The sequence below is a fragment of the Orcinus orca genome, chromosome 1, assembly GCF_937001465.1.
Source record: "Orcinus orca chromosome 1, mOrcOrc1.1, whole genome shotgun sequence".
NCBI classification, from domain to species: Eukaryota; Metazoa; Chordata; class Mammalia; order Artiodactyla; family Delphinidae; genus Orcinus; species Orcinus orca.
Window position 1 is genome coordinate 58527633 of NC_064559.1, and position 17386 is coordinate 58545018.

General features: G+C 38.8%; 1 protein-coding gene across 12 annotated transcripts in view; it reads right to left on the reverse strand.

The window, feature by feature from the left end:
- The window catches only part of DNM3 (dynamin 3), a 573184-nt gene that overhangs the window by 272409 nt on the left and 283389 nt on the right, over window positions 1-17386 (reverse strand). For all 12 annotated transcript variants that reach the window (XM_049715524.1, XM_012532983.3, XM_049715544.1 and 9 more), the window contains one exon: window positions 6192-6305. In XM_049715524.1, the coding sequence (XP_049571481.1) occupies window positions 6192-6305 (114 nt within the window). The remainder of the gene's footprint in view (window positions 1-6191; window positions 6306-17386) is intronic.

A 17386-nucleotide genomic window follows, 5' to 3' on the forward strand; every position in this document is an offset into this window, starting at 1 on the left:
TCTCTATTTGTTCCAGTCACAGTGGCCTAAATTCAGTTTCTTACATTCATCAGGCTCTATCTTGCCTTAGGCATTAACACAAACTTTCTCTGACCACTCAAGTTTAATGTCCCCCCATGCTGTGATTACCATACCAGATACTCCTTAAGTCAAACACATCATTGGATTTATCTTATTCACAGTTTGTAATCTGAATCTCATAGTTGTTCCTGATTGTTTATGTTTTCTTTATCAGAAAATATCCTTCAAAAGGGTGGGTACTTTGCTAACCACTTTATCCTTAGTGATTAGGATAGTGTCTGGTACATAACAGGTGCTCAGAATATATTTGTTGGGAAATGTTCAGATGATTAAGAGCACAGCACTGATACTTAGTAGCTGGCTGAATTAGTCTCTTTGAGTCGCAATCTTCATTTCTAAAATGGAGAATGTAAATAAAGTATTGACTTAGTTCAGTGCCTGATAAACTTTATTATAAATAATAAATGTTAACCATTATCATGATGATCTTCATCAAGATCATCATTCAGATTGAAAGCTGGCCTTCATGAGCTTAAGCAGGTAGAATGAATAGCAGAGATATTTTTTACAACCACAATTACTTTAGAACTAGGGAGCATCTTGTTAACTGAAAGTCCATTTGGCTTGGTTGAGCATTTTGACTTATTTGGATATACAAAGGTGAGCCTGAAATGAAGGCTGGACTAGATGCTAAGAAGAGCTGAGTGGATGTACATAAAAGAATGAGTAAACACCTTGAGTTTGGGGCAATCCAGACTGACAGCACTGAGGGGAGAGATGTGAAGGGGAAGAGAAAGAGAGAAGCCAATGTACTTTCCTTGGGCTGGGCCAGCACACGGCTAGAGCTGCCAGTGACACACCCAGTGCCCACTAGTTAAAAACTGCTGTGCAGAGGGTTATCTAATATGCTATTTGAGGTTGTTTGAATTGCTGTATTGCTTCCTCAAATCCTTAGTAAATATAAGTACTACAAATATCTTTATATTATTATTTTGATAGAAATCAAAGGAGCTGAGTATCATTCATCCAAGATCCCAAGGGATATATGTGGACACACAATCCTGCATGTCCAAGCTCTGTCCTCACCCCCATAAACAGTTCCCCCTTGACTTGGGGTATGCACAATGACAGAATGCTCTGGAGAGGATGGACCCAGGAAGAGGTCTATGCAACCCCTAGAAATGCATTCAGAGCCACTTTTGTACAGAATTTCAGAGTCTGGGGTACTGGAGTATGATTTGGAAGGACAGCCAGGTTTGGGTAAATCCCCTTGGTGATTAGTTATAAACTATCTAACCACGTACAAGATGGTCTATTTATTTTCGTGTTGCAGAAAGCCCCAATTTTTGAGTAATGCTAAAGGATAACATATAGTCAAGTACATAGATTAATTATGTTTTCCATAACCACTTTGTATTATATAGATTCTCTGAAGATAACACATGGAAATAACACTGCCTGGGACACAGGTGGAAACCTTTCCATTAAGATCATCTGTCAGTAACATTACAGATAACATTACTGTAATGTAGAATAATGGTTCAAAACATGAGGTCCACAGATGTCTGAGCGTGTTCACGAACCCATCTAAGATTTAAGGGTAGGGAGGATAGTTATATTAAGGATGGGGAGAAAGCAGGAAAAATGATGGGGACCTATTATTACCATCATGCCAACTCTAGCTTAAAATTATTACACAGGGTTATCATGCCTCTGCCAGTTTGGATAGGAAATCACATAGTTTGATATTATCATCTCTAACCCATAGGCTGGTGAGGAGGCAGCATAGAAAAGTCCCACTGAAGGAACAGGATCTGAGTTCCATTTTACTGCCTGAATCTTACCATTCTCTGCTGAAAAATCCCAGATCCCATACATCCTATCTCACAAAATGAAATGGCCAAATTGGAAATTAGAAGACATGTGAGTGAAAGAATGACATTATTGTAGGAGGGCATAGTATTACTTGAGACGACAAGAATAAATATATAAATGTGATGCCTAAAAGATTATAAATGCACTTGTTAATATACGATTTCTTAGAGTCCTACAAACTCCCTTTGAGGTGATTTGGTCAGCAACAGTCCCCATTTGATAAGCTAAAACTGAGGCTCGGAGAAGTCTGACTTGTTCCAACACTGGCAGTTAGTCGTAGCAAATTCACACCCTCCAGCACCTCACCCTTTTCATTGCACCAAGCATATGGTCTATAGGGTCTTTTGTTCAATTAATTGCATCTTGAAAACAGTTTGAACCATTGTTCTTTAATCACAAATACATTTCATAAGTCATTTATATTTATTACAAACCTGTCAAAAGTTAAATAAAACCATATCTATTCATGTGCCATAATATGCTATTTATTCAACAGCCAATTAGATTGTAATGAAAACATACCAGTCTAATTACACAAGAAAGCAGGAAGATGAAAGAACATAGAAACAAATAACAATTCTCTATGAAAATCTGAATATAAATTATTAAATAAATGATAAATCTATAACTAACCTAATAATATTTATGGTGTCACACTTGCTTGACTAAGAGAGATAAATTGCTATGTAACAGGATTTCCAAAGTGTGTAGATGCTGATGTGACAGATACCATGGGAACAAAGTACAAGCACTCAACTTACCAACAAACTGACTCCAAAAGTTGGGTAAGGACTCATGCTTATTTTCACAAAGGAAAATTGTAAATTTGGGGTTTTCAAGGTTGCCCACAGAAGCATCTTTAATCCATATCCAGAAGCATAGTTAAACTATGACAGCAAGGCATGTATGAAATCTAAGCATCATTTAAAACACTGCTAATAAAGGATGGGTATTCAGGGTACAAATTCAAGGGGCCAAAGAAAATTCACTACCTCTAAGCCCCACCCTCCTGACATTTCTTCTGACCTCCTTTCCCCATACCCTCCCTTCCAGCCTTGGCTCCCAGCAGATGCTAATAACTATTAGTTGAATACTGGTAAAGAGCAAGGAACAGTGCTGACCCCTCCCTTCTGCCCTGCCCGCAGGCTCAGAGGTGGTCTGTGGTGGTAGGAAGTGCTGGCAATAGAAATGGAGCAGGATGGTGAACCAGAGTGGTGGTTACCAAGGGGTGGTAAGGTGGGGATGAATGAGGATGGCTTCAGGGAGAAAAGGCTCTGCCCCACTGACACATACTTTGAAGACAGGGGTCATGAGTCAGGCATTACTATTCGGAAAATTTCCTATCTGGTTTCTTGAGCAGAGTTTTTCATGAGAAACAGTAGCTAATGACTACAGTGTAGCTGTATGTGGCCCATCAGTTTGCTTTACCCTGAACTTGAGCTCTCCTCTCCAGCCAGTACAAGCCACCATCTTCTCTTGCCTGAACCACTGATACAGTCTGCTAGCTGGTCTCCCTTCTTCTATTCTTGCCACCCCAACTCCATCCACACACACATTCCATCCCACAAATCATGCCAAACCCAGCAGCCAGACTGATCCTTCTAAAACGTAAATCCAATCAGGTCACATCCTATTGACACAGGCCAATGGTTTTCAATTATCCTTGGAATAAAATCCAAATCATTGGCCTGACAAGGTACCTCTGATTCTATATTTCCTACTTCTCTCTCCTTCTCCTCCTCCACCTCAGCCATAAGCTTCCTGCCCACAGCCACCCTGGAATGTTCTTCAACATAATCTTCTACACAGTTCGTCATTCCAGTCTCTGCTCCAATGTTATTTCTTCGCAAACACTCAATCTAAAAGTCCCTCCCCCGTCAGTTTTTAGCTCACTGACCTATTTTCTTCAGGGCACTTACTATCCGATATTGTATTGTTGTTAGCCTACTTGTTAGCTCCATAGAGCAGCATCCTCATCTGTCGTGTTTTCTCTTTCTTAAAATGATCCAAACTAAGAAAACAACCCTTTTCTAAACTTTTTTCATCTAAATCAGTCCAATCTATTTTAAGGGTCATTATGACCTACCCTTCCCACCCAACACACACACAGCCCACCACCTTCCACACACATACCTTTAATAAAATGTTCTCTGGCACTTGGTTAATATTATAACTGCACACATGTATTTTCTATCTATGGTAACCAAGTGCTCATGAGGGAGCTTCAGCAGCAGAGATTTTGTAAAAATTTTTTCTGAATTTATAGCAGAGAGAAAGGGCTGACTGGTGACCATGAGCTCACCAAGCTCTCAAAGCCTCTTCCTTCCCTACAGGGAGCATCATGTGCCTTCCAACAGGCTTGTTTCAGAAACCCTAAAGCCATACTCCGACAGCAGTGGCTAATCCCAGAGTTTTCAGGGCCCCTGATACTAACACTCAGGGAGAGGTCAATGCTGGGATGCCTGGTACTCATCTTAATAAATCCTCTGTGGGATGAGGTTGACTTGGAAAACTTCAGCACCTCGGAGATTCTTGCCTCCATTTGTGGTTGAAGTCATAAGCTCTGGAGCCAGACAGCATGTGTTCAAATTTCTGCTTTGCTACCAAGTAGCTATGAGACCTTGGCAAGTTAGTTATCCTCACCAACACCAAGTGTTCTACCATAAGGAAAACTGAGTCCTATAGAAATGACTTTTCAAAAGGTTGTGTTTTTTTTTCATTTACTCACCTGAAAAATGGGGATAATAATAGTACCTATCCTTATGGTTGTAATGTGGATTAAATGCCTTAATTAATAAATATAAAACACTAGCTATTACTAACATGATTCCTCAGCAAAATCTTTTGCTTTGCCTAGAATAACTGAGAATGGCCCATAGACCAATATGTATTTAAGTGTACATACATGATCACCTACTTGTGAACACTTGTAAACAAATACTTGTAAACAAAATGCATCTAAGAGAAGATCTAGTAGGGCAACTGAATACAAAAGAAGATTATGTAATTACTGATGTTTATATCTAGAAAGGCATCTCAGAGCTCCTGAGGCTGTTGCCTTTAAACACTGGAGCTTCCACAGAATGAGAGAGAGATCTAAGCAGCCAGCACAGGAAAGAAACCAATGCTAATCCTCAGACTCACAACAACCAATTCCACGTTTGACTGAAGTCATTAAAATATGTGACAAAAATTTGAAATAAAGCTTTTGAGTAGAAATTTTCTTTGGACCTTTCTATAAGATCTGATTTCCTTTACTGCAGAAAATTTAGTGTCCATCAACTGATCATCTGATATTTATTAAACACATTATTTGCACAAAGCATTTAGGAAAAAGAAAGAACTACATAGGACATGAAGTTTTTCCTCCAACAATTTACAAAAGCACCTTGCAGTGCTTTCAGAAGATATCAAGCCAAGAGCGGAAGGACTTTTAACTCTGAAACGCGTGCCTTTTATAACCAAATACAACTGACACAATCTCACCTGTATATAGTTTTGCTATCACAGAGTATTCTTATCCAATGTTTGCATCTGCATTATAAGCCCCCCAAATTTCTCAAGTCAGACCAGAGCTATTAAAATTTCCAAAACACTGCTTAATTTCCATCCATGCCCTCCCAAATTTACCAGTATCACTTTATAGCACTTTAATGGCTCTGTAAGACTGATTTTTTTGTGTGTGCTTTTCTATCAGACTTAAATGAGTAATAAGTCACAGGCCCAATATTATTAACATCTAACATGAACCAGAACACCATAATTATCATAATTCATGCTTTTACATAGATATCAAATTCTCAAAGAAAAAATTTGTATAAACAATTATCTAGTACTCACTTGAAGACTAGTGATTTGGACATTTTCAAAAGCCTGTCATTTGAGACAGATGTCACAGCAACAATTCCAAAATGCTTTATTAACTCTGCATCACTGCTATTAACTTTGCTCTTACGATGCTCTATTACCTTGAGTATTTTCAACACATTATTTAATGAAAATCACTTTCACTATATCACTACCTTGCCATTATTACAAAGAAGGAAGTTTTCAACTACTGATCCCTAACTCCATTTCTTCAGGGAAATAAATGTGACTACAAATAAAAGATATTTGAGGGGACTATCGTAAAATTTAAAATCTATGAGGAAAAAACAGTGCTTCTTCAAACATCCCAAGCTAAGTCTTACTGAAAAAAAACCACTGGTGTCTTAAAATTGTATATCACAATACTATCAATTAATTTGAAAGAGAAACATTTTAATTTTAAAAATTCTGTCATTTCTGTGGCTCACCTCATCATCTTTGTACCAGGATAAGCTTTCAGCGGTAAGGACGAACCAGTATCCCTTAGAGCCTCCTTTCATGATGCCAATGTTGCTGATGGTTAGCCATCCCTTGCGAATCACCTTCAAGAGAGCACAGATCAGCAGAGACGTTTAATTTAACATGAGCCCATGGGGAATGCACGTTTGCACTAAGTTAAAAACAAGATATAAGTTACAATAAGAATAGCATTATTCCCTCAAAGCTCACCTTCTATTAAACTATTCAGAATAATATATCTTCATGGTTCCCTGGTGGCGCAGTGGTTAAGAATCTGCCTGGCAATGCAGGGGACACAGGTTCAAGCCCTGGTCCGGGAAGATCCCACATGTCACGGAGCAGCTAAGCCCACGTACCACAACTACTAAGCCTGCGCTCTAGAGCCGGAGAGCCACAACTACTGAGGCCACGTGTCACAACTACTGAAGCCCGCGCACCTAGAGCCTGTGCTCCGCAACAAGAGAAGCCACCTTAATGAGAGGCCTGCACACTGCAACGAAGAGTAGCCCCCGCTCGCTGCAACTAAAAAGAAAGCCCACGCATAGCAACGAAGACCAAATGCAGCCAAAAATAAATAAATAAATTTATTTAAAAAAAAACCAAAATAATATATCTTCCAAAAGCACAGATAAGCAGAGGGAAGTCTCTCCCATCAAATGAACAAAAATCAGAATCGCAGACTTGTATGGATGGTGGAAGCAGAGAGACTGAAACAGGCAGGCTAATAAATAAGGCAGACTAATAGGCTTGTGCCAGGCCTATTTATGGCATTGCTGCTACAATTAAAAGATATTTAGTTGACTGGACAAACAACAATAGACTCTCCATGCCCACTGTCTCTTATCCCCTTCCAGCCCACTGGCCCATTTGTTTGCCTGGTTTGCATCTCGTTAGGATTTCTACCAGAGACTGGCCACCGAATGGTGAAAAGAAAAAACAAGCCAACCAATTAGTTCCTTGTTAACAGCTCTCAATAAGCTGAATGGGGGAGAAAGCTGAAACAATAAGCTAAAATAAAAGTTTGGAGGTTTTTAATGGTCTAGGTTTATCCATCTACCCCTGGTTGTTATTTGCCAAGCTAAGAAATACATAGAGTCTTCATAAAAATATTTAAACGGCATTTAAATTTTTAAACATTAACAACTTGGAAAGAAATTACCTATAAATGGCATTTAAGTGAAAATCTGTTTTTTCTCACAGCTTTTATAAAGTTAAATTCTGTTTTCCATACGGCATAGTTTACCATCTCCTCTATGCTAGATAATTTTTGTTGTCATAGAAATGAAATGTATATGGAATTGTATGATATTGTTCTAAATGTCAAAAATCACCCTATACCTACAATGTCCATTATCCTAAACATTCTGAAATATTTTTTTTAAATTACTTATTGAATGACTGAGTGTCACTTCCTAAAGGAAAATGAAAATAACCTAATAATAATCAGATTTTATGTTTATATTTATATTTTATTTTTCAGCTTTCTAGTTGAAGAAAGTCAATCCTAGGGAATATTGTGAAGTAAGCCAAGGTCATTATTGATCTTCCAAGCCTCTTTCCACAATCCTAGTCTCTGTCACCCTTGATTCCCTGTTTCAGTATCTCCCAGCATCGCCCATTTTCCTTTTTAACTCTTTAACTTTTACAGACCTCCAGGTAGAAACCCATTCAGGCCCAGATTAAGGCAGTTCTCTCCATTGTTCAAACTCAACTCCTTCTTAACCCTCTGCTTCAGAAAGAAGGAAACAATACTTCTCAAAGTATGGTTTCTACCAGCTAATAAAATAAAATGGTTATAATAAATAACCATTGGGATGCTTTCTAACAGTACAGATTCTTGGGATACCTATAAGTCCAAAGGAATCAGAATATGTGCATATGAAACCCAGGAATCTACATTTTAACATTTCCCAAAGTGATTCTTATTCATACTGAAGTTTGAAAGCCGTCGCATGTATACATACAATCAAAACTTCATTCGTCTTAGAGCAAATAATCTCATTTAATTTTTTAGTAAGAAGGAACTGGTTATTTCCCAATAAGATTGTTACCCACACTACCAGGGCTTACAAATAGCATATTAATTATAGTACTTAATGAAAGTGTATTTACTATTTCATTCTATCAGGCATCTTTGGACAAAGAAGAAGTCTTCCAGATACTCCACAAATTGCAATAAGAAAATCACTATTTCACCCATTGATAGAACAGGCTGGCTTTCATCAAGGAGAGCCATGAATTTAGTTCAACAAACATTTGTTAAGAACCTATCATATGTCAAGATGAAAAAGCATGATGATGCCACACCCCTGTCCTCAAGAATTTTAGTTTTGTAGGGAATGAAGATGCATAAGGAGACAATTTCAACATAACAGTGTAGTAAGAGAGGTATCCTTAGCAAGAGAAGGAGGACTGGACACAACTTAGGTAATGTTAATAGGCTTTCCTTGGAGACATGATAGCTTGAAAGAACCTGGCAGAGAATTAGAGTTAGGTCAGGAAGTAGCTTGTTTGCCTATTTATTTGTTTTCCATGAAGAAGGACAAACAAGAGCAAAATATAAAGGAGCTACTTCATGCAGAAAATGTGAGGTGGGATGAAGAAATTGAGACTGGAGAGGCAAGCGGGGTAAAGCCAGAGTCGATCCAGTTCAATAGAGCACCAATTTTAGCGATAAAATTTGGCAGTACCAAAATAAATTTCAAGTACACATGTAAATTTATTAAGTAGATATGACCAATGTATTACTAAACTGTGTACATCTATAGAAATACCCAAAGAAATTCTAAAGTATTATATGAAGATGAAGTAAATATTTTAAGTTTTTTATTTTGTGGGGGAAATGTATTTTATTTGTTACATTTATAACTTTATTATTAACTTCTCTGTGATACAAAGCGAGGGCACTGGCATCAATATATATATATATTCAATACTAATAAATCTTAACTGTTTCCTTATTTTCTAGATAAAATATGTATGTAGATGTTCTACTATATCCTCCTGCATTCCAGCGAATTTTGCATGCTCCCTGAGACAAACTAGGTTATGTAAGCTATTGCAATAAACCAAGTGAGACATGAACAAGGTGTGAAGTAAAGCCACGAGCAGAAAGCATGAAAATAAATAAACCTACTGGAGAAACACCTAGGAGACAAAATCAATAGGACTTATGACTGGATGAAAGGGAGATTAGTGAAAGTAAAGACTAGAACTGCATTGTACAGTAGCCACTAGCCACATATGGTTATTGAGCCCTAGTAACTAGTTTAAACTCTGATGTGTGGTAAGTGTAAAATGCACACTGGATTTTGAAAACTTGGTACAAAAGAAATGTAAAATATCTATTAAATGGTTGGGTTTTTTTCTTTTTTTGCGGTATGCGGGCCTCTCACTGTTGTGGCCTCTCCCGTTGCAGAGCACAGGCTCCGGACGCACAGGCTTAGAGGCCATGGCTCACAGGCCTAGCCATTCCGCGGCATGTGGGATCTTCCCGGACCGGGGCACGAACCCGTGTCCCCTGCATCGGCAGGCGGACTCTCAACCACTGCGCCACCAGGGAAGCCCTATTAAATGTTTTAAAATGATAATATTTTAGATATATTGGGTTAAATAAAATCTATTCTTAATATTCATTTCACTTGACTCATTTTATTTTTTAATGTGGTTACCAGAAAATTTTTATATTACACATGTGGCTTACATTTTATTTTTATTGGACATTGTGCTGTTCTAGAATGATTCTGAAACTCATGGGGCTACCAAATCAGAAGGAACAGAGAAAGAGAACCAAGTTTTAGAAGTAGGGGAGTTGATGATGAATTCAGCCAAGGCCATGTTGAATCTGAGGTACCTGTGGGAGACACACATAGACGTGAACTGACCTCTGAAGCAAAATGGAAATGTTAGGACTGGACATGCAGACTTGCAAGTCATCAGCCTATATACATAGGTGGCAGTTAAAACTGTGTGAAAAAGCAGTGGCTCACAGTGGAAATCCTGGGGAAAAGACCAACTTTTAAGAGGTGGTCAGGAATGTCAGAAAAATAAGAGCAGTGAGGTTATGGAAGCCAAAGGCAAGGGGAATTTCAAGGAATGTGCCATTGGGAGTGTCAGATTCAGCACAGAAAGGGACATATAAAGTGCAATGCAGACATCATAGTGTCTTTAACTATGCAAGTTGAAGTGAGGTGGTGGGATAAGTCAGACTTCACTGGGTTGAAAAGTGAATGGGAAGTGAAAAATGGAGACAATGACTAAAGAGAGCTCTTTACAGAGGAGGATGAAAGCCAGTTGAAACCAGAAGAAACACAGGGTCAAAAGAGGTGCTTTTGTCGTTGCTTTTGTTGCTGCTGCTGCTGCTGTTGCTTTTTGGTTTGGGGATTTTTTTTTTTTTTTTTTTTAGTATAGGCAAGAATCAAGCATATTTATTGCTTGAGGAGAACTAATAGTACAGAGTAAGAGGTTGGTGATATAGAAAAATGATACAAGGACAACGAAGATGGAAATGAATGAGATGAAGAGCACAGGGAGGGGGCTGTCTTTGAACAGGAATGTGAGCCTGGGAGGTTGGAAGAATGAGGGTAGATGTAGGTTCTCTGAATGGGAAAGGTTATAGTTGACCTTTCCATTTCACTGGATAAGAGAATAGATAATTATCTGCAGGAGAGTGAGGCTGAGAAGTTGGAAAGAAGGTTTGAGGATAGTGTTAAGCACTGGGACAATCAAAGAAGGTTTCAGGATAGTGTTAAGCACTGGGACAATCAGTAATTGAATGAGACAACATAACTGGAATTAGTAAAAAAAAAAAAAAAAAAGGTTGACAAAACACAACACTAAAATCTCCTAGAAGATAATATAGGAGAAAATCTAGATGACCCTGGGTATGATGACGCCTCTCTAGATACAATACCAAAGACACAATCTATGAAAGAAATAATTAGTAATCTGAACTCCATTAAAATTAAAAACATCTGCTCTGTAAGAGACAGTATCAAGAGAATTAGAAGACAAGCCACAGATTAAGGGAAAATACTTGCAAAAGACATAATTGATAAAGGACTGTTATCCAAACATACAAAGAACTCTTAAAACTCAATAGTGAGAAAACAAACAACCCAATTAAAAAATGGGACAAAGACTTTAACACACCTCACCAAAGATACACAGATAGCAAATAATCATATGAAAAGATGCTCAATATCACGTCATCAGGGAAATGAAAACTAAAACTACGAGATACCACTACACACCTATTAGAATGGCCAAAATCTGAAACACTAACAACACCAAATGCTAGTGAGGATGTAGAACAGCAGGAACTTATATACATTGCTGGTGGGAATGCAAAATGGCACAAACACTTTGGAAGACAGTTTGGTGCTTCCTTACAAAACTAAATGTACACTTCCCATGTGATCCTTGGTATTCACAATCACAATCCTTGGTATTCACCTAAAGGAGCTGAAAACTTAGGTACATATATGCACGTTTATAACAGCTTCATTCATAATTTCCAAAACTTGGTAGCAACTGAGATGTCCTTCAGTAGATGAATGGATAAGTAAACCATGGTTCATCCAGATAATGGAATATTATTCAGCACTAAAAAGAAATTAGCTATCAAGCCATAAAAAGACATGGTGGAATCTTAAATGCATATTACTAAGTGAAAGAAGCCAATCTGAAAAGCCTACATTCTGTGTGATTCCAACGATATGAAATTCTGGAAAAGGCAAAACTATGGAGACTTTAGATCAGTAGTTGTCAAGGGTGGGGTAGGGAAAGGGAGAGATAAGTAGGCAGAGCATATAGGATTTTTAGGGTACTGAAAATACTCTGATATTATATGGATACATTATACTTTTTTCCAACCTAAAGAATGTACAATACCAAGAGTGAACCCTAAGGTAAACTATGGACTTTGGTGATTATGATGTGTCAATGTAGGTTCATCTTTGGTTTTAAAAAAAATGTACCACTCTGGTGAGTGATATTGATAACAGGGGAGGTTATGCACGTGTCGGGGCGGGGGAAGATGAAGAATCTCTGTACCTGCCTCTCAATTTTGTCGTAAACCTAAAACTGCTCTAAAAACATAAGGTCTTAAAAATAATGGCTGGAAGCTAAGAATGAAGTCCATAACTTGCAGGGACACAATCAACATAGTTGCATTATTGCCTCTAGCAACATTCTGCACACTCGACATAGAAAAAGAGAAGGTAAGTGGGAACTGATCCAGGGCTCTGGACCCAAGTGACCTAAGTACCTGGGTGTAAAGATGTTGAAGGTTTGGGGCAAGAGAGTAATTAGGGTGATCATCCATTTAATCTAGGCCAGGCAGAGAAATGAGGCCAGGAGGGGGCTAATAGAGAGGCAGAAAATGCAAGAAAAAAAAAAGTCAGCTACTATGTAGATAAAGGCAAGAATAGAGTTTGGGGAATTTAAGAGGATGTGAAGCAATAAATTGCCTGATCTTATTGGCACCACTGGATTCACCTCTCAAAGATGCAACACTATTTCTAGAAGTATTGAACGTTATAGCAAAACAGATATTTATTAAATATCATTTAGTCCAGCGAATATAGTCAAGTAAGCTATATGGAAATTATGAGCTACTAATAACAGTTAAAATGAAATTTGCAAAGAATTGACATAAAAAGTAATTAGAAGAGATTATTATATTCTATGACATTAGTCATTTTAATTGCAATAGGCTTTCTCACTTGGAGAGAAAAAGAGGATTACAGCTGCTGTGCTATGAGTACACATGGCCTAGATCCCTTCATAGGAATCCATGGAAGTGTGTTCAGCACTGAAAGCTGTCAGCAAGTAGCTGTCATAAAAAAGTTTAAGAAGCTCTGGTCCAATCCCAATCCCTCCTGGGGGAAAAAAAGAAGCATATTTGCCAAAAATGGACTTTTTTCCCCAATGACAAACAGCTCAAAATAAGAATTAAGAAAAAGTAATTCCTAATGTACTTTTTCACAGAAGAACTGAGGGAGAGAGAAATCACAAAATCAAGGAGAAACAGTGGAACAAAATAAGAAAAGGCAAGCATTAAGGAAAAATGATCAGAACACAAGAGATAACAAAACTAAAGCGGGGTGGGGGGCTTCCCTGGTGGTTCAGTGGCTAAGACTCTGTGCTCCCAATGCAGGGGGCCAGGGTTTGATCCCTGGTCAGGGAACTGGATCCCACATGCTGCAACTAAAGACCCCACATGCCACAACAAACATCCCACACGCGGCAACGAAGATCCTGCGTGACACAACTAAGAACCAGCACGGCCAAATAAATAAATAAATGAATATTTTAAAAATAAAAAAGAAAGAATACTAAGGGGAAATTAATATAACAAAACAAAGGAAAGTAGGGAGAAAGAGAAGGCAAAGACTAAATAATAAAATTTGAAAAGAATGTTAAGCCAAATGTGATTATAGTCTCTTCATAGAGAAAGATATGTTAATTTTATATTCAAATCTAAAATTCCCAAAATAAATCCATCAACATTTAGTACAATAGCCATTTACAGCCTCTTAGTGTTTGAATGTCAAATTCTGTCTTGAGTGTCCAAGTAAACAAGAGCATAATTATATGACTGGAAGGGATCTTGAGAGCTGAAAGGCCATGTCTTACTTGTAAGGCTTGAGGCAAACCAGTTTTTAATATGTATTGCTGTAAATATCACCCAAGCTTCTTTTGCCAGATATAGATACTTTGAAAGTGGAATAGGGAGAGTGGAGTAGCTCAGCCTCTCCTCTTAAAGGCAAGCCTATTCTAGAGAGTATATGTTCTAGTTAGGTCCTCCACACTATGAAAAGTCAGGCCTTCTCAGGCTTGGCAAAACCTGTATGTTAGGGACAAATTCAGACTTCAACATCTGGCCAGCACACTGGATCATAAAATTAATACACAGACAAGGAATAAAATTATGGGAAGAAAACAGTACATGTGGAAAAGTTATAATGTGGCCAAAGCTTTGGGCCTTGAACTTTGTGAGCAGGGCATTTTGACCTTGGCCTTATTTATGGTAGACCATACAAGTTTTTCTCAGGTTTGCAGCTGGCTTTTAACTGTTGCAGCCTGTGTGTGGAGTTTGTAACCACAGACTATTTGATATTTTGATCTTGGTAGATTACAAAAGGCTTTAACCATAGGTGAGTAGCTGCTTCTATAAAGGTAGTTCACACACCGCAGGGCTGACGGTGGTGGATCTGCAGAGCTGCATAGGCTCAGCAAGGGCACAGGCCAGGCAGGTCACTCAGCTGGTTGGGAGGGACCTACCTTTACGAGCACAGGCATCCACAGGAAATAGGCTGCTTATCCTTGAATTTGGCCGGCAGAGATTTTCCTAAACAGGTGTGCCTGGGGCAAGAGTTCAACTATAGGGAGAAAAGTCTTTCTAAATACAGGCCTGATAGGCCTCAGGAGGGAGAATTAGATTTACTATGTTTAAACTGTAAGGCAACTGAGGTCCATATGTATATCACAGAGCACTCTTGAGGTTCTAGGTTTATTTTATTAGGTGGGAAGTAGGAAGGGTTAGATTAGCTGCCCTTAGTGCCATACTTTACCCTGGATCAGGGCAAGAAGGGAACTGTGGAGAGCTATACTTGTGTTGCTTACTGACAGACTCAAGAGTCAATCCCACCTCCCACCCCAGCACATGTTTTCAAACTCTCTCTGGATTATATAAGCAGGAGAAAGTCTCCTTAGGAGGCCCAGGCTTCTAGATGAAGAAATGATGTAACAAGAGACAGAAAGAGAAACACAAAAGCAAAAGGGAAGTAAAAATTACAAGCTTTTGAATATGCTGCACAGGAGAGGAAGGTAACTCAGACAAGACCTGGTGACTGGGGCTGCCATGGCTGCAAAGTCCTAAACTTTGCAATAGCAATGTTTCAAGTGTTTTTCTCCAAGACTGGATGGATGGATGGATTTCCCCCTTTATGGTAAGTGCATAGTGGCAAAATTAGCCTCTTAGGGAGAGATTTCCCCCAATAAATTTATAGGTTCACAAACTAGAAAAAACTGCTTGACAGCCAGGTAGGGCTAAAACCAGGCTCTGTCTACCCTCTCTCATTCATACCTCTGAATGTTTGCTATAGTAGGTGGCTGTATCTAGGAAAAGGGTCTGGGAACATAGTGTAGCCTAAAGACTAGGGAGTCTATTTGTCTTATTAAATTTGGTTGCTGTGGAGCTGGTGCTGGGATTATCTTTTGTGTCCCACTCTTTGCTTTATTCATGAAGTAAGGAACACAAGAGATTATTTCAACTTCCAAAGCCCAGAAGGAACAACCCATTCTTATGGAGGCCAGCTCAGAGTATACAGCTGCTAAAAGAACCCCAACTCCACCTGGACAAGAGAACCACTTTGGCTGAAACCCAGAAAGTAAGAATTGGGGGAGGACTTTAATTTGATGTTCCACAAGTATCTTAGACATTGCAAATTCCTTTGGAAATGTAATCTTTGGACTTTAATTTCTGAGAATTCCATAGTATGAGGGGTTTCATAGTCACACTGAGGACACATCTATTTTCTTGACATTTTATTACTGGGTGTAATGTATTAGACTATATTAATGATGTCATGTGATCATTGCAGAATCTCTGATAGGCTAGGGGAACAAAATGGCTGCATGTAATTTGAAACAGGAAATAAAATAGGGAGGAAACATGACTGGGGAACAAACCAGCCTTGGAGTGAATTTTATCGATGCACTATTCTGACCCATTTGAGAGCCCTCTATCCACTAGTGGTCCTAGCAGGATGCCCAAAGGAGCCATGATTAGCTTTGGAGGAGAGGCTTCTAGACGGTAGGAGCAGGACTGATAGACGGTTAATCTCTTCCCCCAAAGCGGTCTAGCTGCACCTCTAGTTAACCACTAACTTAATGATTAAACTCAATGAAATAAAAAGTGGAGGAAGGCTGAGGAATACTTGTCAGGGGGTGGGGGATGAAGAGGCCCTCCTGTTGCTTCCTCACTCATTCCACTCGTGGAACAGGAAAGTGACTTCTCAGACCAGTAAATCTAGAAGGATAAATAGAGGAGTGTAGTCCAGGGCCATTCCCTCCCCCATCCTCTCCCCTATTCAACTTGGGAGCTAGCCTGCCCACAGACAGCACACACTCTGAGGAAGAAAGGAGTTCATGCCTGCAGTTTTAAAAGATAAGTTTAATTCAGGAAAGTGTTCGAAGGTTTTTCTCCCCTAAGACATTTGATAAGTCAGCCAACCAATATGCACTGAATGCCTATGATAGACCAGGCACTGTGCTAGGTGCTCTGCCCATTTTATCACAAATGAGAGCAACCATAACTATGCACAATGGGCTGACATAATGTGAAAAACAGATTTTCATAACCATTGAACTTATGATTGGGATAAAGAAGCTGTGAAAACAAATAAGGTAAAGCATATCTAAGGAGATTTAAAGAGTAATCAAATTAAGATACAAAATAATCAAATATTTGATGAAATATTGTTTGTTTTGTTCTTAAGACTCTATAAAATACTACTACAAATGAATTGGCTAAATGACATTTTTATGTTTGGATGTTCCTTTCATGGATTTAACTTTCTAGGAAATCAGAGCACAGAGTTTTGTAAGTATCTGAAATAGGCAAAGAATACAGTTTGACTCCATTTCTAGGAATTCAAGAAAAATAACAATAGCTAGCATTTACTAACACTACTCTGTACCAGGAGTTGTGCTAAGAGCTCCATGCACATTATTTCTTTTAATCCACATAGTAATCCTTTGAGGGGGGATTTCCCTATGTGACAGGTAAAGGAACTACAGTCAGGCTCCTATTGCACTGCTAACAGGCTTTCTTACATTTTGCTCTGCTGTGCAGAGCACACTCAGAGGATTCAGCACCTTAGCAGCTGAATAAAATAGAGTCTCTCTGGTGGTCCGACTTCAGAGCCCTAGCCCTTAATTCACAACACATACAAGGATGTTGGCGGCCGTACTGTTTTTAACAGCAAGCAATTGGAAACAACCTATCTGCCAAACTGGAAACTGGTTAACAGATTATGATATACTCATCTGATGTTAAATTAAGCTGAGGACAAACACCTATGCTATGATGTGAGATAACATTTTTGCAAGGGAGTGCTAACACTGGGCAGGACTCTGGAGTCAGACCATCTGGGAC